The sequence below is a fragment of the Lissotriton helveticus genome, chromosome 3_1 (genome assembly GCF_964261635.1).
Source record: "Lissotriton helveticus chromosome 3_1, aLisHel1.1, whole genome shotgun sequence".
NCBI classification, from domain to species: Eukaryota; Metazoa; Chordata; class Amphibia; order Caudata; family Salamandridae; genus Lissotriton; species Lissotriton helveticus.
This window is the reverse complement of record NC_136061.1, coordinates 1,804,153,275-1,804,177,091: the sequence shown is the minus strand read 5'-3', so window position 1 is coordinate 1,804,177,091 and position 23,817 is coordinate 1,804,153,275. Positions and strand designations below refer to the sequence as shown.

General features: G+C 44.9%; 1 protein-coding gene across 1 annotated transcript in view; it reads right to left on the bottom strand.

Annotated features, from left to right (window-relative positions):
• LOC144823830 (uromodulin-like) overlaps window positions 1–23,021 on the bottom strand; it is a 288,380-nt gene extending 265,359 nt beyond the window's left edge. Inside the window, exon 1 of the mRNA XM_078682691.1 lies at window positions 22,863–23,021. Within this exon, the coding sequence (XP_078538817.1) occupies window positions 22,863–22,909 (47 nt within the window). The 5' untranslated portion in view covers window positions 22,910–23,021. The remainder of the gene's footprint in view (window positions 1–22,862) is intronic.
• Between the last annotated feature and the right edge of the window lie 796 nt (window positions 23,022–23,817).

Here is a 23,817-nt window from a genome sequence, read left to right as displayed (position 1 = left end):
TTATGCAATCAGAATCTTCTTCAGGAAGGTAACATCTGGTTCTCCGTCCGACCTCTGCCCATTAGACTCTTCCCTAGCTTCCTCGTTTATTCCCTTTATCTGTCAGCGGCCTTCTAAACAGTTTCACATTTTACTCTTACCCAGATACTGTATGAAATTGGCCTTGACAGTGAGGCCCTTGATGGGCTTAAAGATCTCCTGACCGACAGAACCCAAGTGGTCACTCTCCAAACTTTCAATTCTAGATCGATGACCATAGATGAAGGAGTTCCTGGGCTTGCCACATGTAAAAGGACACATTGCTGGAGTTGAGTCTGTTTTCAGACACATCCCAGCAAAGCGCCACTTTTGCGCATACAGATACATCAGTAATACTGATGTATCTGTAACTCCTTGCGAAATGATGCGTCATACAGTAAATATGACGTATCAAGGGTGTTGCAAGTCAGGCACACTGAGAAGTGTTACATCACTGCTTTGTCTCAACAATGCAACACTTCTCACAAATAAGCCGCACAGTATTTATATACTGTCCATCTGAGACCTGACAGGACCTGACCCACTTAAAGCCCTGCTGGCGGCACTTTCATGTAGACTGGATGATGGGCAGGGTCCAATCGAATCTGTGCCTTTGGCCCTCCCTACAAATCACATACGTCCTTGTAGGTCACTTTACCATCCCAGTCCCAGTCTTTGAGATGGGTGAGCCACTGAAGGTTTGCACAAGATGCCTGTCTCTGGCTCACCTTGAGGTCTTCTGGGACATTAAGTACAAAACAAGCTCTGCTTTTTTATGTGGCTTTTGCATACCACAACACTCTAAATTCATGCACCAATAATTACTGACAAAGCAGCGACCTTTCATGTACAACAGGCAGGGGAAAGAAATACCCACCTAGTAGCTCAAATACTCCTAACCAAATATTTTATCTCACCGAGCCTCCTTTTTCTTCATTTTCACACAGGTGACTACCTTCAAATGTGTGAATTCAGGTAATATGTTGTATAAAAAGCACTTGTGTTCGATTTAACAGTGAAATGACGCTCCACCTAGGCCACATGTCTGGTACATATTACAACTGACTTGCCTCTGATTTCACCAGTGGCATTGTGGCAGGGTTAGGGAAGCCATCAATATTTCAATATTTCTAAGTTCTTTTAATAAATGCTTCTCAACGCAGTGATATAATCTGAATTACTTATGTGAAATACTTCCACGTTATAGGAATACACTTAAATAAATTGAAGCAACTTTATCATATTCTGACCTCATGTTTGCTGCATACTTACATGGCAAATATTTTCATGAGCTAGACAGTGCAGGGCCCTTAGATCCAAATCAGATCCATGGTCTGTTCTCCCTGTTAATATATTGGCTCATCCACCTCTACCCAGTCAGCAACAGCAGTGATCTGATGGCACTGTTGCTGCTGACTGCTGATATGACTTTCACTTTTCCAAATACCCTCACAACCAATCCACCAACTCAGACTGAAACTGAACCAAGAACTTATTAGTGGGTGTTCCACCCCACAGACCGCTCCAAAATTATGCCCCTGGCTATGGTGTTACAGTGTCTAAAATGCACGCTCTATCCATCTTCAAGGGCAGCTTTTATTATGCAAGTGCACATGTCTTCATCAGAGCATTAGCCAGATAATTTAAGGAAAAGACTTCAGCACTGAAAGCTCAATCTAATCTACACTGGGTCAGGTGAGTGCTCAGACAAGTGTCGGCACCATCTGAATTGCTCTTCAGCAAACTCTTCTTCGAAGCAGGAAAACCAAAAGAGGAGTACCCAAAGCTCCATACCTCCAACTGCTTTTTCAGACATAGGGTCATGGATAAATGTTCATAATAGGGAAAAGATGCATAAGAAGCCAGAATATAGATACTGTGGTGTGGATAGCCTGCCTCCCAGGTTCTTTCTCGGGCCTACCATATTATCTCTTGTATCATGATTTCAAACTCTGGCAGTCTCTTATTCATCTCTCTGTCACCCCTCACCCCAAGTTGTACCTCCATCACCCTCCTTTTCTTTTACACCTGCCCTCTCATGCTCCCTTCTTACCTCTTGACTAGACGTCTAAGGCTAGCTAACCACAACACACTATTGCTCGGTAATGTAAGATATTACACCCACATGCATCATTGTTACATTTTGCGATTTCTTAATTGCGAAAATTAAGGAATCGCAATTAAGAAATCGCAAAATGCTATGCATTAAAAAATCGCAATATTTTTAGCGATTCCTTAATTTTCCTTAATTGCGATTCACAATTTGCGAATCGCAATTATGGAATCTCTCCCCATTGATTCCTATGGGCTTAGAGGCCCATGGGAATGAATGGGAAGCCATTCTCATTTTGCGATTCGGAATTAAGGAATCGCAAAATGAGAATGCTATTTCAAGGGTGTAGGGGGGGTTCAAAGGACCCCCCTACACCCCTGAAATGTACCTTTAAGTACATTTTTCACACACACATGCCCCAAGGGCATGTGTGTGTGTAAAATGAAACTTTCAAAAATGCACTTTTGTGCATTTTTGAAAGTTTTCGCAAATTACCATGAAGGTTGACTTCATGGTAATTTACCTTTTTCAATTTGCGAATTCGCAAAAAGAAATTATTCATGCATTGCATTTAAGAAATCACAAATCACAACATAATTGAGATTCCTTAAATTGCAAAAATAAATAAATAAATGATGCATCTCAAAAAATGAAATTGCATTCGCAAACGGCCAAATGTTGCAATTCGCACCGTTTGGGAATGCAATTCCCTTTGATGCATGTGGGCATTAGTGTTTTGGTGACTCTAATTCCATCCGCAAATTTTCTTCTGCCCCTCTTTAATGCTTTAAAGAGTTCTTGGGGGCCAGAAAGTGCTAACAAATGACTAAGATTAAAGGGCAAGGAGGTAAGGGGATTCCATCCCCATTTACACATGACAGAGCATGGGCCACAAGGTTCTCAAATAAAGATTTGCACTTGTACAAAGGAGTGAGAACCCCAGGGCAATATGAGGCAAGGCATGTGTGATCAGCCTTGTTCCGGACAGGACAGTTGCCTGCCAACCATGTTGTATTTCACCTTTCCCTGCACAGTGTGTCAGTGTGGCTAGGATTTTAGTCATGACTTCACCACGACTCAGCCGAACAGATATTATTCAGTTTAGGGAGCTTTTTGGAGCATGGGATCAGCTTGAATTTAAAAGCTCTGTTAAATGTGCCTCTCACATCCCTTGAAGAATAGGTGAGATGTACTCATTTCAAAGGTTGTGAAAGTTGTTCTTGTGTTACCCACTTTGATTCCTGTTATGCCTCTCGTTTGGGGTAAATGTAGAGCAACAGGCAGTATTCTGGCTTTAAAAGACTGCTTAGGATCTGCCCATGTCACTCTTTGAATTACTGGGAAATGCCTACTTTGACCTTACATTTTTGCACAGCGCTATGTAATCCCTCTGCCTAGGATTGTGGAATGTAAATACATCCAACAAAAGAAATCCATCAAATTCAGCACCCTAAAATGGCATATACAGTCAATAATAGACATTAGAACTTTGCTACTCACAAGCAATTTCCAAGTGCCCAAAAATCATGGTCTGTGCTTTGATGCCCATAGCTGGAGATCTGGTGTGATGGAGTGCAAGGTGGGCATAGGAGGAGCCACACACATGCATGATGTGGAGTGTGAGTCTGTTGTGTTGTAATATTCTTATTAAGAATGTAGATAGGTTCTTGGAATAGAACGTGTATGTGGGGTTCCAGGGAGGGACAGTTGATGGGAGACTGAGGACTTGATGAGATCGTTCCTGCTACGTTAAGCAGAGTTACCAATAAAATACTTAAAGAAGATATTCTGACTGAGACCCATCATTACAATTTTGGCGACGGAGGATTGGGCAACTCTGCGTGGACCCACTTGAAGATAAGGAGTAAAGTGAAGGGCAGAAAAAAAGAAAAAAGAAACAAACGAACAAAGGAAACTCGAATTGAAGAAGAAAGTGACATAAATGAGGTGAGCGGAATGACGGAATGCAGGAACGAGAAGTAAATGATAATTGAAAATAACTAAAGAAAGGAATAAGATGAAAGAGTCGTGTTACCGTCTAAACAGCGCGTGCCAGATGAAGAGCGCGTGAGATGATTGAAGCTCTGAGAGACGCGTGATGTCAACAGAGGAGCGCGCGCAGTGAATGAAGATCTGGAAGGCGCGTTGGCACACAGCGGCAAGGAGAGCAGCGTCTGGTGATTGTGACGCAAGAAGAGAGGCGCGTGAAGAGCGACTCTGACACAGCGTACGGCAGCGGAGAGCAGCGAGTGTGACGCGTGAAGAGGAGGAAGTGAATGTACACACGCTGATTGGATAGCGTGTGACGTCATTACGTCGGCGGCCATTTTGAGGAGCTTGAAAAACTCGTATTTTAAAAGGAAAAGGAAACGAATGAAAACAAGTTTAAGAGTAGTTTAAAAGCTGATGAATACATTTGAAAAGTGGAAGTGAACTAAAGGATAAATAAAGGAAGGTGGAAGAAAGTAGAATAAAGGAGTGAATTTGTTATAACAGTGTAAAAAAAAAAAAAAACATGTGTGCAGCACAAACATTCACTTTGACACCACCAATACCGTTCTTAACAGAGCGAGGTGAACCGAAAATAAGATGGCAAGAGTGGGAAGTTTACTTTAAAAATTACATGTTCACTATAAAAAATGAAGAAATGACACCAGAAATAAAAAAAGGAATATTACTACATTCTTTAGGACCAGAAGGAATAAGACAATATGAAAGAATGCAAAAAAAAGAAAGAAGTAATGAAGAAACAGATGTATATGAAAATGCATTGGACGACTTAGAGAGGTACTATGCACCGACAATATGTGTGGCAATTGACAGATATAAGTTTTTTAGAAGGAAACAAGAACAGGATGAGAAAATTGATGATTATTTAGGAGTATTGAAAAGAATGGCAGAGAAATGCAGATTTGGACAAATTGAAGAGGAGTTAATAAGAGATCAAATTATTATGCTTACAAATAATAAGAGGGTGCAAGAAAGATTGTGGACCATGGGAGATGGAACACTCAACAAAGTGTTAGTCGTAGTAAGGAAAGCTGAAGTATCAGTCAGGTGTGCAAAAGAAGCCCTGGATGATGAGAAGGGAAAAGAAAAAGAAGGAGTGTGCCTTATAAGGAAAATAATAAGAGCAAGCAGTGTTGGTGCAGACAAGAGAGATAAATTTAATGAAAGGAAGTCGGAGAAGAAGTATTTTCAAGGCACAAAGAGTGAATACAGGAAAGAAGGCACAACCAATTTGGCATGTTATAGATGCGGAAGTTATACACATTTGGCAAACAGTCAGGCATGTAGAGCGAAAGATCAGAAATGCACAGTATGTGGATTAATTGGTCACTATGCAAGAGTTTGTTATAGAAGAGAAAAGTCTACAAGGATAAAGTATGTGACAAAGGAAGAAGACGAAAAAAGGAAGCAGAATGAAAAAGACGATTCGGATGATGATGACATTTTTATTATAAGAGATTTTATTTTGGATATAAAGAGTAATGGTAGGAACAAACCAAGATGTGAAGTTGAAGTGGCGGGAGTTAAAGTAATTTTAGTGGCTGATTCGGGGTCACCTTATACTATTGTCAATTTGGATATGTGGAAGGAAAAGTTTGAGAAAGAAATTGGCATGGATTTAATGGAAAGTGACATCAATCCGAGAGGGTTCACTGGAAAAAAAATTCCTCTTCTAGGGTATAGAGATGTTACATTTGTGTTCAAAGGAAGAGTGGCAGAGGGAAGGATGTATGTGGCAGAGTATGGACCAAGTGTTTTAGGCTGGAAAGACCAAGCGAGTTTAGATATAATACTTAACCCTAATGCGAAAGAACAGGTTATGGTACTAGAAGAGGATGATGAGTTTAAAAAAAAATTAAAGAAGAGTACAGTGATGTATTCTCAGGAAAAATTGGTGTGCTTAAGGGGTTCAAACATGAAATAAAGCTGAAAGAGAATGCAGTTCCTGTAAATTATAAAGTAAGAAATGTTCCGTTTACAGTGAGGAATGAATTGGAGAAAGAGTTGGAGAGGTTGGAGATATCTGGAATTATCGAGAGAATAGAGTCGTCTGAATGGATGTCTCAGATTGTGGTAGCAAGGTAATCAAATGGAAAGATTAGACTTTGTGTGGATTTGAGAGGTGTGAACAGAGAAATCTTAGTAGATAAGTACCCCCTACCTAAGATTAATGAGTTATTGGCAAAAACGAAGGGCATGAGATGGTTTTCGACAGTTGATCTATCGTCAGCATACCATCAGGTTCAATTGCACAAAGAGAGCAGGAAGATAACGTCCTTTATTACACCTTTTGGGTGTTTCCAATATGTTAGGATGCCGTTTGGGTTAGCCTCTGCGGCGGCGGTTTTCCAAAGGATTATGAGTGAGATTCTAAGAGGGATTTCAGGAGTGTTGTTTTTTCAGGACGACATATTGGTGATGGGAGAAAATAGGAAGACTCATGACCTGAGATTGAAGGATGTTTTCAATGTTTTGAGAAATAAGGGGCTGACGGCAGAATATGGGAAGTGCAAATTTGCTAAACAAAAAGTGGCTTATTTAGGTCATAATATTGGTGCTGACGGTATCTCTCCAAAGAAAGAATTACTACAGGCAGTGAGTGAGGCTCCGGAGCCTAAGAATAAAGATGAACTCCGTTCATTTTTTGGGCTGACGGAGTATTATTCGAAATTTGTGAAGAATTTCTCAGAGAAGTCCTATGATTTAAGACAGTTGTTGAAACAAAGATGTAAGTTCGAATGGAGTGAGAGATGTAAAAAAAGTTTTGAGGTCCTTAAAAGAGATATTTGTTGTGCCACACCAATTAAGGGATTTGATCCGGATTTGAGGAGTGTGTTAACTGTAGATGCAAGCGGAAAAGGTTTGGGTGCAGTTTTGACGCAAAATGAAGGTGAGGAGAAAGAGGTGGTAATTGGATTTGCATCGAGAAGTTTAACACCAGCAGAAGAACTGTATTCGGTAATTGAAAGGGAGACCCTTGGTTGTGTGTGGGGTATGGAGCATTTCAGAGTGTATTTATGGGGGAATGAGTTTGATGTAAGAACGGACCATAAACCACTGGTGAATTTGTTGACTACAAAAGGAATGATTAGGGCATCAGCGAGAATAGCAAGACTTTCTATGAGATTGCAGGACTACAATTACAGGATAAAATATGTTCCAGGAGTACAAAATAAAATTGCAGACTGTTTAAGTAGAATGCCCTTACCTATAAAAGAAGTACCTAGGAGTGAGTGGGATGATTATCAAATTGCTGTGGTGGAGGAAGAATTCGAGGAATTGATTGGTGAAAAGGAGTGGTTTGAGCATTATGGAAAAGATGAGTTGTTGGAGAGGGTAAAAGAGAGGGTTTTGGAAGGTTGGGGTGGAAGGAAACCAGATGTGGAAGGAGAAAGAAGTTTTTGGGAGGTGAGAAGTGAGTTGAGTGTAGAGTCAGGATCTATTTTCAGGGGAGGAAAAGTTATACCACCAAAAACTCTGAGAAAAAAAATAGTAGATCTATGTCATGAAGGACATTTTGGGATTGTTAAGACCAAGAAAAGAGTCAAAAGCTCATATTGGTGGCCGGGTGTAGATATTGAAGTGGAAAGAGTGGTGAGGGAATGCAAGGAGTGTGCTGATTCGGATAAAAGCTTGACGACGTTAAAACCACCATTGTCGCCTGTAAAATGTCCTGAAATGGTTTGGGATTTGATTGCAATTGATTTTGTTGGTCCGGTACAGAACAAGCATGAGGGTAGGTTTATTATAGTTTTGATAGACTACTTCAGCAAATGGGTTGAATTAGAAATTGTCAAAAAAGCTGATGCTGAGACTGTGATCAATTTTCTAAAGAGTATATTCTTGAGAGAAGGATTGCCGAAAAGAATTATCAGTGATAATGGTACACATTTTACAGCAGTGAATGTAGAAGATTTTTTAAAAAGGAATGGTATTACACATGCGTTAACATCAGTGTATCATCCCTCTGGTAATGGAGCTGTAGAACAGTTTAATCACGTCATTAAAGGAACAATACAAATTGCATGCCAGAATAAAAAGAATTGGGAAGTTGAACTAAGAAAAATGTTGTCGGGTTATCGTCTCACACCTTCTCTCACTGGTTTGAGTCCATTTGTGATGATGAGGGGCAGAGAACCAATCACAAGGGACCATACTGGTTGGATGAATAGTACTAAACGTGTTGAATGGTCACCAGAAAAAGTAAAGGAGAATATCATAAAGGCACAACAAGTGTACAAAAGGAACTATGATAAGAAAAATGTGACAAGGGTGGAAGAGCTTGCGGTAGGAGATTGGGTTAAAACCAAAAAATGGGGGAAAGTGGCAAAGGGAGAAAGTGTTTTTTCCAAACCTTGTAAGGTTGTGGAGTGTCTAAAGAATTCGGCCAGACTTAGCGATGGTCGGGTATGCCAAATGAGTCGAATTGCAAAATGTAAAAATTTTAAAAAGGCAGAGGAGGAAGAGGATGTTGAGGGATCTGCAGCCATGTTTGGGGACTGGTTGTGGGAAGATGAAGTGGAAGATACAATGGAAGATGAAGAGAGAATTGAGGAAGGGGATCGCATAGAAGGTGAAGGTTTGGGTGAACACATTTGTGCTGATACAATGAGATTGGGAAGATTTGGAAGAGTCATTCATACTCCTCACAGATTTAAAGATTATATGTTAATCTGATCAGTTTATCATTTGTTTTTTTTTTCTCTCTCCTTGTTGTTGTATATAGTTTCCTTTTGTCATTTATTATTGTAAGGGGGAAGATGTGTTGTGTTGTAATATTCCTATTAAGAATGTAGATAGGTTCTTGGAATAGAACGTGTATGTGGGGTTCCAGGGAGGGACAGTTGATGGGAGACTGAGGACTTGATGAGATCGTTCCTGCTACGTTAAGCAGAGTTGCCAATAAAATACTTAAAGAAGATATTCTGACTGAGACCCATCATTACAGAGTCATGGAATTATTTTGAGGGTTTCTTGCCTTACTGTTATCCATCAACGTTAGGCCCGCAGTCTCTAAAAGACACACAGATTTGACAATACATTGTTATGCTATGTCTGAGTTGATGTCCTTCTACCTGGCCCTTTGGACTTCTCCGCTTGCTGCTCAGTACCTTTGGAGAGACAAGTGTACTGAGAAAGTAATTTGATTATTGAATTGGAATGAAATAGAATCTTAGGCCTTACAATCTATTTATGCCTGTAATGCTCTTATCTAAACAGTGCTTTATTTGTAAAAGAGTGAGAGCCGGTGCCAAAAGCTCTGCTAAGAATTCCGGTGGTAATAAATGTCTGCATGCAGAATGCTGAGGATGCGTAGCCTTGAAAGGTATTTACCTCAAGCCTCTTTAATCCACTACCAGACACTCCCTGTCCCTTTATCTCAACCTTGTAGGTCCTTGATTTCTTCCTTTGAAACCTTTTTTTCTGTCTTTTTCTTATTTACCCTTTGTTTGATTTTCTCTCTTTTGATCTCTGTAAATGTCTTATGAGAAAAAAATAAGTCATGGTTCCCAAAAATAAAACATGTTCGATAAAGACTTTCAAACAAGATGTGCAATTCACTGAGATACAATCACTCACCTCCACTGATACAAGTGGTACAATGGGAATAGGAAATTTGCCATTTATTGCTGGCTTTACCACGTTCTCAAAATGTTCTGGTTGTGAAATCTGTATTTAAAGTCAAGTGGGTGAGTGGGGCTAGCCAGCAATCATAGCCAGTGGACTCCATCCACCAGCTCTCCGCTGAGTTCTGTTAAAAAATGAAGGAAGCAGGGTCTCTGGCCCCCCATTCATTTTTTTGCTGAGAGTAGTCCATGAACTTCACCACTGATAACCTTCATATCCCAGTTGTTCAGTAATGAGCAAGATGGAAACTATGGAACCAGAAAACATAGGTTTTAGTAATCCCGTCCTCAACTTCAGACAGATTGCTTGCTTTTGGGCAATCACTTTTTGAACGTATTCCTCTGCTCCTTTTTCTTTTTACAGCGATAGGAAAAACTTACATCAAATCAATCACTTGGTGAAATTATGTGATATCAAAAACAGGGCTGCAACCTAACAATCAAATGATTTTTGCTTATAGGGGAGAGACCATCCAGGGGCGGAGTTGTCAGGCAATGCAGCACGGCAACCAAAGTTGCTGCACTTCATTGTTGAGAGGGAGCGAGCATGGCAGTGCCATATCTACTAGAATATGGGAAAGTCCTGCTCTCTCCCTACCTTTGTACAATAGTGCAAAGCTGTTTGTGTCACGTCTAGCATGGGTTTTATATGGGAACGGTTCCTTCCAGTACAAAATACTATGCCTAAACAAACTTCAACACAATTCCCACTTTGGTTCTTTGTTGTTCTGTGCAGCACACATGCAAAATCAGAAAATTTTAAAGAAATAAAATCATTTCTCCAAGTCAAAGAAACCCTTAAAGTGGTGTTATTTTTTGTTGCAAACCTTGGTCCGCTTTAGTTCGTAGTTTGGGCTTTGCATAAGAAACCATGGGTAGTTGTACAGGAATGTCCATGCACCACCTAAGGAATGCCCCCTAAGCAAAGTAATGCAAAGCAGTGCAAAGTGCTGCTTTCTGTTACTTTCAGGAACTTTAACGCTGGAAATAAAATTCCAATAGGCATTTTGTGCCTATTTGTATCACATTTGTGATGCAAACTGGGGGGTTCGTGCACAAGAGGCCTTTGCCACCGGAGCATCACTTTTAATGTCACTGATGTGGAGCAGGCTTTTCAATCATGTATACCAGGCCACGAAAGCCACCCTACATGGCTTTTCATGGTCTCATAGACATGGTGTAAGGCAATGCAGCACTAGTCACTGTGTTGCCTCACAGTGGCATGGAAGGGCATGCCATGGGCATATGGGTGGGTGTTCCAACTCAACGCCCATAGTTTTTGACAGAATCCCAGGTTTACAGTAAAGCATAAGTCTTGGAATGTGTTCCAATAGGAGGCGCATGGATTGTTTTTGTGATGGAAGGGGTCCCTTCCGCCACAGAAAGAACCTTATTTTAATGCAAACACTCTTGCACCTTGGTGCACAGGTGCCTCCATTGGCGCTAGGCAGCTATTTGTGCACCAGTGCAGTGTGAGAGGACAGAAATGAGCCGCATCTCATAGATACAGTGCATTCCTGCCCCTTTCTTTTGACGCAGGGCAGTGCAGAGAAATTACATGCACCGCTGCCTGTATCAAATTGTAGTAAATGAGGCCCTGGTGGAAAATGTTAGTAAATCTGCCTATTAGTCTCATAGTCATAGTCGCAAGGAGTCTTTCACTGTGGTGATGGAACTTGTAGGAAACCCACCTCTCTATATAGTGCACTACAAAAGGGATACACTGCACAGAGAGGTTAGAGGAGACCCTTACTGGATAACAGAGGCAAAAGTGGGATAATATATTCTATTTTGTGGTAGTGTGGGCGAGCAGTTAGGCTAATCAGAGGGTAGTGCTAAGCATTTGTTGTACCTCACAGGGGAAATAAATGATACACACACTCAATGAATGAAGTCGAAACCGAATTAGTACTACTTTTTATATTAATATATATACACCAGGAACTTTGGTTACAAGGTAAATACCTTTCGCAATGTAGAAAAATCACACTAAATGCAATTTTCACAGTTGTGGGCAATTACACACAATACATTTCATATGGAAGGAAAACAGCAGTTGTAAAATCAAGGCAATACAATTTCTGATATGGTTCACCTTCAGAAAGTTGAAGGTTCAGGGGCCAAGATTCAAAGTTCCCAGGCCAAGTTATCAGGAACTTCGAGGATTTGACCAGGAGCAAGGAGGAAGGGGACTCTGTAGCTGGCGTGCTATGAAGAAAGATGCCACCTGGAAAAGTAAAGCAAAGGCGGACTTGCAGGCAAGTCATCAAACTCTTAAGGGAGAGTAGAGATCACAAACGATCTGGGGCCATGGGAGCACAGCTGGTTTGTGGATGCCCTGACTGGGTGGGCTGGCTGCTTTAAATACGTTCATCTGGGTAATGGCACACCAAGAGACCTCTAACACCGGGGCTGGCACCTTAGAGAGACCATTCTTAAGCTGCAGTGCCACTGCTTAGCTGGATCTCTGGAGTCAATCAATCAATCAGTTAAAGATTTTTATTTAAATATTGTATAACCCATAAAAGTTATAAGACACATTACATATGCTATGCTATGCTCTGGGATTTATAAAGCACATGGCGACCCAAAGGCATCCCAGCGCTGGCGGACGGAAGTACCACTACACCAAGGCCAGAAGTGTTACCTAGGGATCAGTTCATAAAAAGCCATGTTTTAAGGGATTTTTAGAAGCTTAGCGCAGTGTAGCGAAGTGTTCATAGAGTTAATGACTAGAGAGAGAATATTCTACAGCTTGGCATTGTTAAAGTCAAAGACCGGCCTTAACTTCGAGCCCTTCTGACAGTGGGGACGGTTACTAAAAATGAGTTGGAGGATCTAAGAAGCCTATTAGGGGCGTAAGGGTGACCAGTTGGTGAGAGAGTGTAGGACCACTCACATAAAAGGGTCTGTGCACCTTACACAGATATTTAAACTTAGTCCTTTGGGCAATGGGCAACTAGCAGAGGTCAAACAGAACCTGTATAGTTGAATCATACCTTTGATTAGCGAAGAGCAGTCCAGCGGTCACATTTTGCATGACCTGGAGTTTATGAGTCACTGCTATGGGAGCACCTAGGTAGAACAAATTGCCGTGAATAAGGTGAGAAAGGATCAGAGCCTGCACTACCAGCCTCCTAGAGGACTGGGGGAGAAGAGGCAGAATCTTGTGCAGCATGTGCATGATTCAAAACACTAGACAGACATTCTGGTAGCCTGGTAATCCATGGTCAGGGTTTTTTCAAGCTATACCCCCAGAGGAGGACAAAGGCAGACCGGCCAATCAAGGGCCCTTTAAGGCTGGTAATTACTCTCAAGAATCATAAGCTCTGTCTTGGCTCCATACAAATGAAGGCAAGACTTAATCATCCAGCTGGCTACCTTTTAAAGACATGGCTCTGGGAGGGCGTGGCCAAGATGGCGGCGTGGTAGAACGCACTTTTCTCGGCTCCTGCCCGCCGCCTGCCCGGATCGGCATAGCCTGGCCCTTAAAGGGCACGAATAGCCTGAGGTGACCCCGGCTTCCGGCCTGGAGCGTACGGGACCCGTATTGAGCCAGAAAAGGCCAGCGGAGAGAGGGGGGCGGGCACCCCATCGAGGCCGCGGGGATACACACCTGGCCTCCCCGGGACGGGGAGGCCCCAACACCACGGTGGCCCACGTCTTGGACCATGGAGGCCGGCGGCTCCTCTCCCAGCCGCCTTGAAACCAATGACTCGCCAAGTGACCCTTCCCGGGCACCGGGACTACCTACTGGGGTGTGGCGTCCCGATAGACCCGTGACTGTGGCTGCGAGTGAGACCCGCCCTGCCCCTGAGCCACAGAGGACCGGAATACCTACTTGGGGACCCTCAGATGTCCCAAAGGATCGCACCGGAAGAGGGGTGAGGTGCGCCACCGGGCTTGGGTGGAGTGCTGCTAGCGGCCTGGTGGCTTTGTGGATGCACCAGGCTGCACGGATCCCCGGCCTGGAGTAAGAGGCGGGCCTGCCACTGAGACGAGGAACAAGGCGGGGCCTGGGCGAGGTCGCAGCTTTGGGGGCAGGGCCCCGACGCTGGCCCTGACCGCCTGCATTTGGGGACCTGATTGACGCGGTCCCCTCCTGCACACTGCCCCCCTGCAACTGGTGGTGGGTGATCACCCACGTGGAGCAGGACCTAGTGGGCCCAGAATAGCCGGTGGAGCATTTGCAGTGGAAGCGAGTCCCCGGAGGAGCCGGCGGAGAGGACTTTCTTGGAGCGCTGCGGGAGCCATAGAAGCACGGTGAACAACACGCACTCCTTGCCCGGGGCCAGTGTGGCGGCACTTGCCTGACTTGCGGGACTTGGTATATTTGCGGCGTGGGAGGCCAGCCACTGGGGGAGGAACTCTGGCTACACCCCACTACTCCCCGACTAGTGACTTAACAGGCATTGTGCGAGACTGGGAGTGCATTGGGGCAGTGGGGGAGCCCTGATAAGTACGCCTGCACCATCCCTCACCGTGGTCCTCCAAGTTGTAGGGGGAAGACCGTGGTGAGGCCACACCTGCTCGGCTGAGTTTAGCGCCCACGGACAAGGACCCCACCTTGCAGACACTCACAACCTTTTGTGCGGCTCACTACCTCCCTGACGGCACACCAGCGGGCGCCTAGGAGGAGAGGGAGAACATGTCCAAATCCAGGAATACCAAGGTGAAACCCCTGAAAGATATCTTCGGTCGCTCACAGTCAATCCCCAACCCAAAGCCGAGGCCTCAAGACACCCCACGAACGCTGGAGACGAACCCATTACAAAGGCTTTCCTAGAGTCGCTGTTCCTCACTCTTAGGGAAGATATTTAATTGGTGAAAAACGAATTTGCCGCAGAGATAAAAGAAATTCGCCGGGATGTTGACAATGTTGAGGAGCGAGTGGCCACCCTCGAAGAGAAAAGTTACACCACTGCCACTGAACTGACAATGCTCCAGCAAGAGGTAATCCAGCTGCAGGACCAGAACGTGGATATGCAGAAGCATCTGGAAGACTTTGAAAATCGATCCCGAAGACACAACATCTGGATCCATGGCATTAAAACCTCAGACGACACTCAGGACCTGTTTGCCTTCACTAACAACCTCTTTCGGCACATACACGGAGCTGACATAGTTCTGGGCAGGGCACACAGGGTGGGGCCGCCCGAGGCCCCAACGCTCCACCACCAGACATACTGGTGTGCGTCCAAGACTTTAAAACCAAAGAGTCCATCCTCACAAAAGCAAGAGCCCTACACCCCATCTCATTCCAGGGACACTCCCCAGTGCTGTACCAAGATCTGGCTCTGATCACGCTACAGAGGCGCCGGCAGTTTAACCCTGTGACCGAACATCTCCGGCAGCAGGGGATCTCGTACTACTGGGGGCACCCATTTCGTCTTATGTTTCGCTGCAGTGGTAAACTTCACCAGCTCCGCTCTTTAGTGGACACTTGCCGCCAACTGGGTCTGGCGACACCAAGCGAAGAAGACGACAACTGTAGCACTGCCTCAGGGCCTGAGACCTCCCCATCGGGATGGCAATGACAGGGCAGAAGACGCCGTCCTCGGAGACCGCCCAAATTGGAAATCGCTAGAAGTCAACAGCCAGCGCTGACCGCAGCCACAGAGGCCCTCGCAGGAGATTGCTCCACCACCAAGTGACAGCCCGGGAGTTTCTTTCTTTACTGGGCTCTCTCAATGCATCCCTGCTGGGCGGGGGGTGCCCTTCCTTTTGGCCATGCTATGGACCCCAACTGGTTGATTGACCAGTCGTCCTGGGACGACAAACTATCTTTTTTGACTATATCTGTTCAAACTGTTCTTGGGTTAGGGAGGGTTGGGGATTTTCTTTTTCCAGTTTTTTTTTATGGGGCTGGTTCCTCTCATCCATTTTCCCCTCCTTTCCAGATCATTGGCCATACCGACAGCGAGTTGAGACTCTCTCTCCCCACCTATGTACACCAGTGGAGCTGCTGCTGGATACGGTATAGCTAGTTCTTCTTCTACACGCTAGATGCCTCACAAACCACTTAGAATCCTAACACTCAATGTCTGGGGCCTTAACAATCCGATCAAACGCAGGGCAGTTCTACACTATCTGGAACAGTCAGCCGCAGACATATGCCTCCTACAGGAGACACATCTCATTCCCAAAGACCACCATAGGATGAAGTCCTGCGCCTTCCCCAGGCAAACGTTCTCCTCTAATTCCACTAAGTCAGTGGGGGTTGCCATCCTTGTCTCCCGCTCCTTTCAGGGCAGAGTACTCCAAAAGGAAGCCGAGATTACGGGCCGTTTGCTTACATACCAGTTCCTAGTAGCAGGGGTTTCCCTTATAGTGGGTTCCGTTTACGGCCCGAATGAAGGACAGGACAAATTCTTCCATGCAGCTCTCACTGAGGCGAGGGCTAACACAGAGCGTCACGTGCTTCGGGGGGGGGGACCTGAACCTAGTATTTGACAACCTCACCGACCGATCTTGTCAGCACACAACCCAGGTTGGGGCTCCATCTCAGGATGGGCTGGCCGTGTCCGGGAATTGGGTCTCACCGATCTGTGGGGCCACTTTGACCCACACAGTCGGGCCTATACTTACTACTCAGGGGCTCACAAGACGTACGCCAGATTAGATTACTTCCTCAGCTCCACCACGCTGCACTGAAATTCTTACCGCATCACTATCAGACCACTCTCCAGTCATGGCTACCTTTCAGTTCCCACACAAGTCAAGCAAACACTGTGAGATTGGCGCTTGCGCAACTAACTGCTACACCAGGCTTCCACAGTTGATCAAATTTAAGCGCCCATTTCAAATTATCTTGCCCTCAAGGCTAACTCAGACACATCCCTAGCGACGCAATGGACTGCTCTTAAAGCCGTCCTGCGGTGAGAATTCATTGCCATCTCATCGGCCAGTAACATAGAACGCAGTCGCAAGAGAGCTGAGCTCACTAAAAGGGTTGCAGAACTGGAGCAAATGCACCAATGCACTGGAGTTGCCAGGGCCTTGCGCCAATTATGTGCAGAACGGAAGCAACTCACAGCACTAGATCAAGACAAGGTCCGAGTATGGGGCTCTCCGTCTACGTCATTCCTACTACACCGGGGGCAACAGATGTGGTCGTCTTCTAGCCCACAAACTGCGGGAAGCGGAGCAGTGCCAAGGGGTACACACCATCCAATACTCGGGGGTGAGCTTACTTCAGATGATGCGGCCATCGCGGAAGCATTTTGAGACTTTTAGGAGGCACTTTACTCGAGCAACTGCCTGGATGCACTCCACTGTTCCGACTACTTAGAGGCTGCGCGAATAACCGCTCTCAACCAAAGCGCAAGCAGATTATCTCAATAAGGACATAGGGACAGAAGAAGTCATTGCGGCGATCTCCCGCCTCCTGCTTGGCAAATCACCTGGGCCAGATGGCTATTCAGCAGACTTTTATAAAACTTTCCGTGCTCAAATTGCCCCCTTATTGCGAGATCTATTTAATACCTTTGCACAAACTGGAGCCATTCCCGAGGAAATGCTGAAAGTGTCCATTGTGCTCATCCCAAAACCCGGGAAAGACACAACACTCTGCAGTGCATATAGACCAATTTCCCACCTAAACGTAGATATCAAGCTCTATACGAGCATACTTGTGACTCGCCTAGCACCCTACATGCCTCAACTGGTGGAACCAGACCAAGCGGGTTTCATACCACAAAGTCAAACAAGTGATAATACCAAAAGGGTCCTACACCTCATTGAAAAAGCCTCTCGCACACAGGGGGAATATATGTTATTGGCCATTGACGCAGAGAAGGCCTTTGATAGGGTGCATTGGCCCTATTTAGAAAAGGTACTGCGAGGTTCGGCTTTGGTGAGAAACTGCGCGCGCGAATACTAAACTGCTATCGTTCGCCCAAGGCCACGTGCGAGTGAATGCTCAGACATCCTCCCGGTTACCCATAAGTAGAGGCTCGAGGCAGGGATGTCCTCTCTCCCCCCTCCTCTTTGCGCTCTTCATGGAGCCACTCGCGCTGCGGGTCAGACACCACCCCCCATAACCGGGATCAAATTTGGTGGGGATGTCCATACTATCAGTCTATACGCGGACAACAGCCTGCTCTCCTTTGCCAGCCTGACCCAGTCGCTGAGGGTGCTCTTCATCGAATTACACGGTTTTGCGCAGGCCTTGGGGTTTAAAATTAACATGGACAAATCAACCGCTCTTAACATTTCTCTCACTTCGAACACACTGGCTCATATACGAGAAGAACATCCCATAAAGTGGGCTGCCTCCACGATCCCATACTTGGGGTACAGTTAGGCTCTACTATTCAAGCTACTGTCACCGCTAATTACGATAGGCTTCGCACCCACATCCGCAAAGAATTGGGCCAGTGAAAACATCATACACTCTCCTGGTTGGGCAGAATTCTGGCCACTAAGATGACCATATCACCTCAAATTCGGTACCTCTTCCAAACACTCCCTCTTCATCCCCCTGCTGGCTGGATTAAAAAAACCCAGTCGGACCTAGCACACTTCATATGGCAGGGCCGCAAACCTAGGTTTAAGCATGCAATAGCGATTTTGCCGCCGGAGCGGGGAGGATCCCTGACTTACAGCTCTATTTTTATGCCTTGCAGCTCCGGTATCTAGTGGAGTGGAGCCGCCTCGAGTCCCAGAAGCATTGGTTGTTTCAGGATCAGGCAGTTGCAGTAATGCCCCTGCAGGGAATACCCTTCCTCCACAAGATACATAGGCCACCAAACCTTTACGCATCCTACATCACAAGCACGACTATGGAGGCCTGGGACCGCACTGTCACCACTCACGAGCTGGCATCATTTCCCTCCCCCTAATGCCATTATTTAATAATCCAGACTTCCAGCCCGGCATGGATGCTAAGGCTTTTCCAAACTGGCGCCCCACTCCTTGCAGATCCTTTGGTCACCTGTTTGACCTGGAGGGAATCATTCCTTTCCCGCAGCTTCAGACAGACTATGGCATCCCGGAAAAGGAAAGACTACCCTACCTACAGCTTAGACATTGGGCTCTGCAGCCGCAAGTTAAACCTGGTGCCCAACGACTCCTGACGGCATACGAGAAATGGCTTGTTACCCATACCTCTGACAAGAAGCTTATCTCTGACCTTTACAAACACTTATTAGCCACCACTACACTCACATACAACGCGGGCGGGCGCAATGGGAACGGGAGCTTGGTCGTTCTCTCACTCATAAGGAGTTGGACAATATCTATTACAGGGCTCGACACTGAGCGTACCATACAGGCCTTACTGAGACACCGACTTAGGTGGTCACCTATTGGTACTATACACCGGAGCGCCTCTATCACTTCGATCCCCAACAGAGCGCTCTTTGTTGGAGAGGCTGCGGGGAGGTGGGTATCCTGGAACACCTTTTGTGGAGTTGTGACAGCATTCAACCATATTGGTCCCAAATCCTCGACGAAATAGATTCTCAACTTGACACGCAATTCCCAGCCTACATCCTCTTGGGCCTACCCAATCCGTTGATGTATCCTCTGAAATCCCGAAGGGGCCATCTGATTGCAATCACCCTGGGGGCGGACACTCAGAATATACTGGCGCACTGGCGCTCCCCTCATCCCCCACCTTACTCTGGATGGCTACAGAGACTCTGGTTAGTACTAGGAATGGAGAAGTTAACTCTCACTCTGGCGGGCGGGGTCTGAGTTTCCGGAGCTGTGGCGCCTCTTCCTAACATTGCTTATAACTGTTTTCAGGGAGCTGACCTGCCCCCGCTATCTTAGACTCCTATGGCTTGCTGACACACAAATCCCACAGGAGGGCTCCTCCCATAAAGTTAACAGATCACGATAATTCTCAGCACGTCCCATGATCCCTTTCTTCCCTTTTCCATTTTGTTTTGTTTGGTGGACGAGAGGGGGGATGGAGGGTGGTAATGTTGGGTTTCTTTTGTTGTGCTGTTTTCTCCTGCCTTTTTAAAATGTTCCTACTTGCAGACCCACTCCGTGCATATTGCCTTGGTAATGCCATTAATCGCGACACTTGGTGTCCGTATTACATTGTCCCTCGGAGCTGGGGGTCTTGTTCTCCCTTCCTTTATCTGTTCTGAAAATCAATAAAAGATTTAAACCATAAAGACATGGCTCTACCGCTAGTATAGAGTAGAGCATTGCTCCCCTGGACCATTGTACCAGCGAGCAGCCTATCTTTCCATTTTTTAACAAGCTTCAAAACATAGTGCAGCGGCCGAGCTGACCCTCTAGAGCAAGTGTTCCATCTGTCGGGCTGGGGAGCTGGACGACGCTGGACTTGACTACAGTTTTTGGAGACCTGTGGGTGCAGGGAGATAGCTTTGCTATCGCACAGGATTCCTTGGCAATTTGCAAAATTATGATGATCCTCAGGGGTTTGTGGAGGCCACATAATGACAATAAAAATAGAAGGATGGTGATGGTTGAGTTCATGGCAGCAAGCAGGAGTTTGTACCAATAGTCCACCACGAGGTCTGCAGTTCTCGGTCCAACAGCTTTTCTTCACTTGCCTTCTTCTTGTGTCTGTGGATACTACTGTTCAGGTCTGGGGATGCCATCTAAATACAAATTTATGGGGCTTTTACAAGGGAGTTACAGGGTTGTCTACACCCACTATTATGCCCACCTCCTGTGGGAGGGGGACATAGCCCTAGTCCTGATTGGAGAAGTCCCACCAACTTCTAGTTAGTGGGCACTGAAAAATGTGCCTCACCTTGTTTCCAGTACCCGAGGGGTGGAGTTGGCAGAGGGGGCACACCTCCTATTCTTTCTTTGTTTTTCCACCTATCTTCCTGCCAAAAGGGGCAAGAATATGAGGAAACACCTGCTCCTTATATCAGGAGGGGCTCAGGGTCGCATTCTAAAGGTAGTAAGGCCTTTGAAGTTTCCCGCCATGGATGGCTCTTCCTGACCGGGGCGGTGTGAACACTTCTGCCCAGGGCAGGCATTGTTCTCAACATCTGAGGTCAGAGCTCTCTCTGTTGGTGACAGGCTGGCTTAGAACATTTGGTGACCACACTAAGGGTTACTAGGATTCAGAGGAACCCTCTAAGGAGTCCTCTCAGTGCAATTATCAATAAATCTGACACTGGAATCAGTGCAGGTTTTTTGAGATTAGATGTTTGGTACCAAACATCCCATAACACAATGAAACCATCATTGAGCTGGAGAACTCGTAATGATCATTGTCCAATCCATGTACTCCTTATGGCTTCCCTGTTCGCTTACAATATCCAAGAATCGACATCGATATTGCAGGGGCATCTCTGCTCATGTAAATATGTCCTCACAGGAGATATTGTTCACCCTGTCTTAGGACTATAAGGCCTGCTGTAGGGGTGTCTTACCTATATCCCATGCAGTGTCTGTGGCATAGCACACAAGGATGTGTGCCATGTCGATTCTTCGGTTTTGTCTGCACCTGGGCACACAGTCTGCAATGGCAATGTGCATAACCCTGGTGAGGGGACCCTAGGGCATCACAATTTGTGTTGCTGCACTAGGGGCCCTCTTCAATGCCAATGCCCTAGGTACCAGGGGTTATACCAATTGGAAACAAAAGGTACAGTTTAAGGAAAGATCTCTGGCACAGGGGGCCTGGTTAACAGGTTCCCTGTCAATCAATCAATCGGGATTTATAAAGCATGGCTAATCAATCCAATAGTGTATCCAGGCGCTTGCAGGTCCTGGAGGCTTATTGGAACAGCCAGGTCTGGAGAACCATTCGGAAGTCTGGAAGTTAGGTGAAAGTCCAGAGGATAATGGAGAGGCTGTTCCAGGTCTTTGCTGTAATGGGGGGGGGAGGAGAATCCTCCACTTCTTCTTCGTTAGATGTGGGGAGTATGCACGTGTGAAAGGGAGGCGAAGCATAGTCTTCTCAATGGTTAGTGGAGGTTCTGGCAGTGGTTAATTTATATGGGGGTCCTTGGTTGTGTAGAGCCTTGTGTGCATGGGTCAGCAGCACCCTGTGCACTGTTATCACATTGTTTACTAGGCAGAAGGTGGGGGCTAACCATGTCCAGAAGAGCACTTTTCGTACAGTACTTCTACTTCACCAGAATTGTTTGATCATGGTCAAATCATGCTCTTCCTATGCCTTTGTCCCTTAATTATTTGGTGAATACTGAAAAGATTACACTTATACAAATGTGTAAGTTTACCTTTGTAAATCAAGCCCAATGTTTTTAAAGATAAAGGAGTCCCTAAAGATAAGCAGTAGGGGACACCTTCTGTGCTACTTTTGCTTAAGTTAACTTGTATGAGTGTCTATTTGTTCAACATCTTCCTCATTGTTGGTGCTCAGTCAAGTAAACAGCCTCTCTGTGCTGCTGTTAACCAGTTGGCCACTGATAGAAGCACACAATAAGTCTGTCTGCATCTGATCGACTGTCCCTCATACATCCAAATGAGCTCAGATATAGTATATATGAGGCAATTTCGCTCCTCCTAACAGAACTTGCCAGAAAGATAGATCACACACAGACATCGAACAGAGCACATTCAATAGAACATCTCACATCAATACCGCTCAAATATGCCAGCAATGTAATGCCAAGACCCTCTCAAAGGGAGACTCGAAAAGATTATTACATGTGAAGCAATTGGTAGGACTTCCGACAGACGTATCTGGCACCAGAAATGACACAGCCATTTCTCATTGAACATGACACTGCCACCAACCAGTGTTGGATGTTATACAACAAAACATGAACAACAAGATATCAGTGCTTAATTTGAGCCAAGCAATGGACGGTCCAAGCTGCAGTGGCCTCTTAACGAGAGCCCTGGCACTACAAATTAAGCACCTCAAGATATCATCACAAAATGTCTTGCGCTCTGTGGTGGAAATAATCAGAATCAGGTGCCGAGGCACCCCGACGAGACCCGGAGTGCTAGAAGGTGACACTACCACAGGCTGCGCTACACAAATGCCAGCAACATTAACATAGGATGGAACAGGAGAGTCTGATGAGGGAATCATAGCAGTATTGCAGTAAACGGGAGCACAGGATAAAAGGCAAAGAGAGCACAGAATAAACAGCATAGAAAATGACAAATCAACAAATAATTAAGGGTCTATAGGTGAAAGTTTTTAATTTCAGCATTCAGCACCTTTTAAATGCACTTACCCGATTATGGGATGCAGGGCCGTCTGCAGGCTCATCTGCATTGTCATATTGTAGGTACAGGAGATGGGGAACTTCAGAATACTGCTTATTATAAGACCACTTGATGTGTCCGGAGGAACATACAGGACATTTGAGAAGGTTAGCGTCCTATCAAGAGGATTGATCTAGGACAGGAATGATAGACGTTTAACATAAGAAAAGAAATGAAAAGTGATTGTTATCAAACATTTGTTCCAGCGTTCTACATCTTAAGTTCTCAATTGTAGCATTATTAACGTAATTTAAATTACAATATACGGAAATAAAATACAGATTTAAAAGCCACAAAACTCAACCACCACATCAGCAGTACACAAGTGAATGTGAGAAAGTGAGTCAATTCAATTCAGCTTTATTCGGTGCATAAGGAAAAATAACCATAAAAGCACAAAGTTCAAACAGCAACAATTCAATTAATAAAAATCACGATTCATTATAAAAATAAAGATGGTAATACAATATTTCATTGATAAAATTCTGTCATAGAGAGCAAATACTTATTTATAAAAGAGATATATATGAAATTATTAAAAAGCTTTGACAAGTAATCTCTACATCAGGCCTAGGTTATGTCATCTACATTCTCATATAATAATGCTTCCAAATAAAAATAATCTTTTCTTTTTCTAATTGCACATTGTATGTATCTAATGACAGAGTTAATAATTTCTGCGTTTTCCAAATTAAAAATAAAACTGTAAGCATGTTTATGATTAAAAAGTCTATTATATAAAAATAAAGGTTTAAAAACAGTTTCTGTATATCTATATAAAATTTACAAAAATGGATGAAGTGCATAGTTGTTTTTGCAGATCTTCCATAACATGGGCATTTAGGTAGTTTATTGTTCCAATTTTCCATCTTTGGAAAGGCTACTAAAAAATTTAATATATCAAACCTTAGCCTTGTTAGGTAA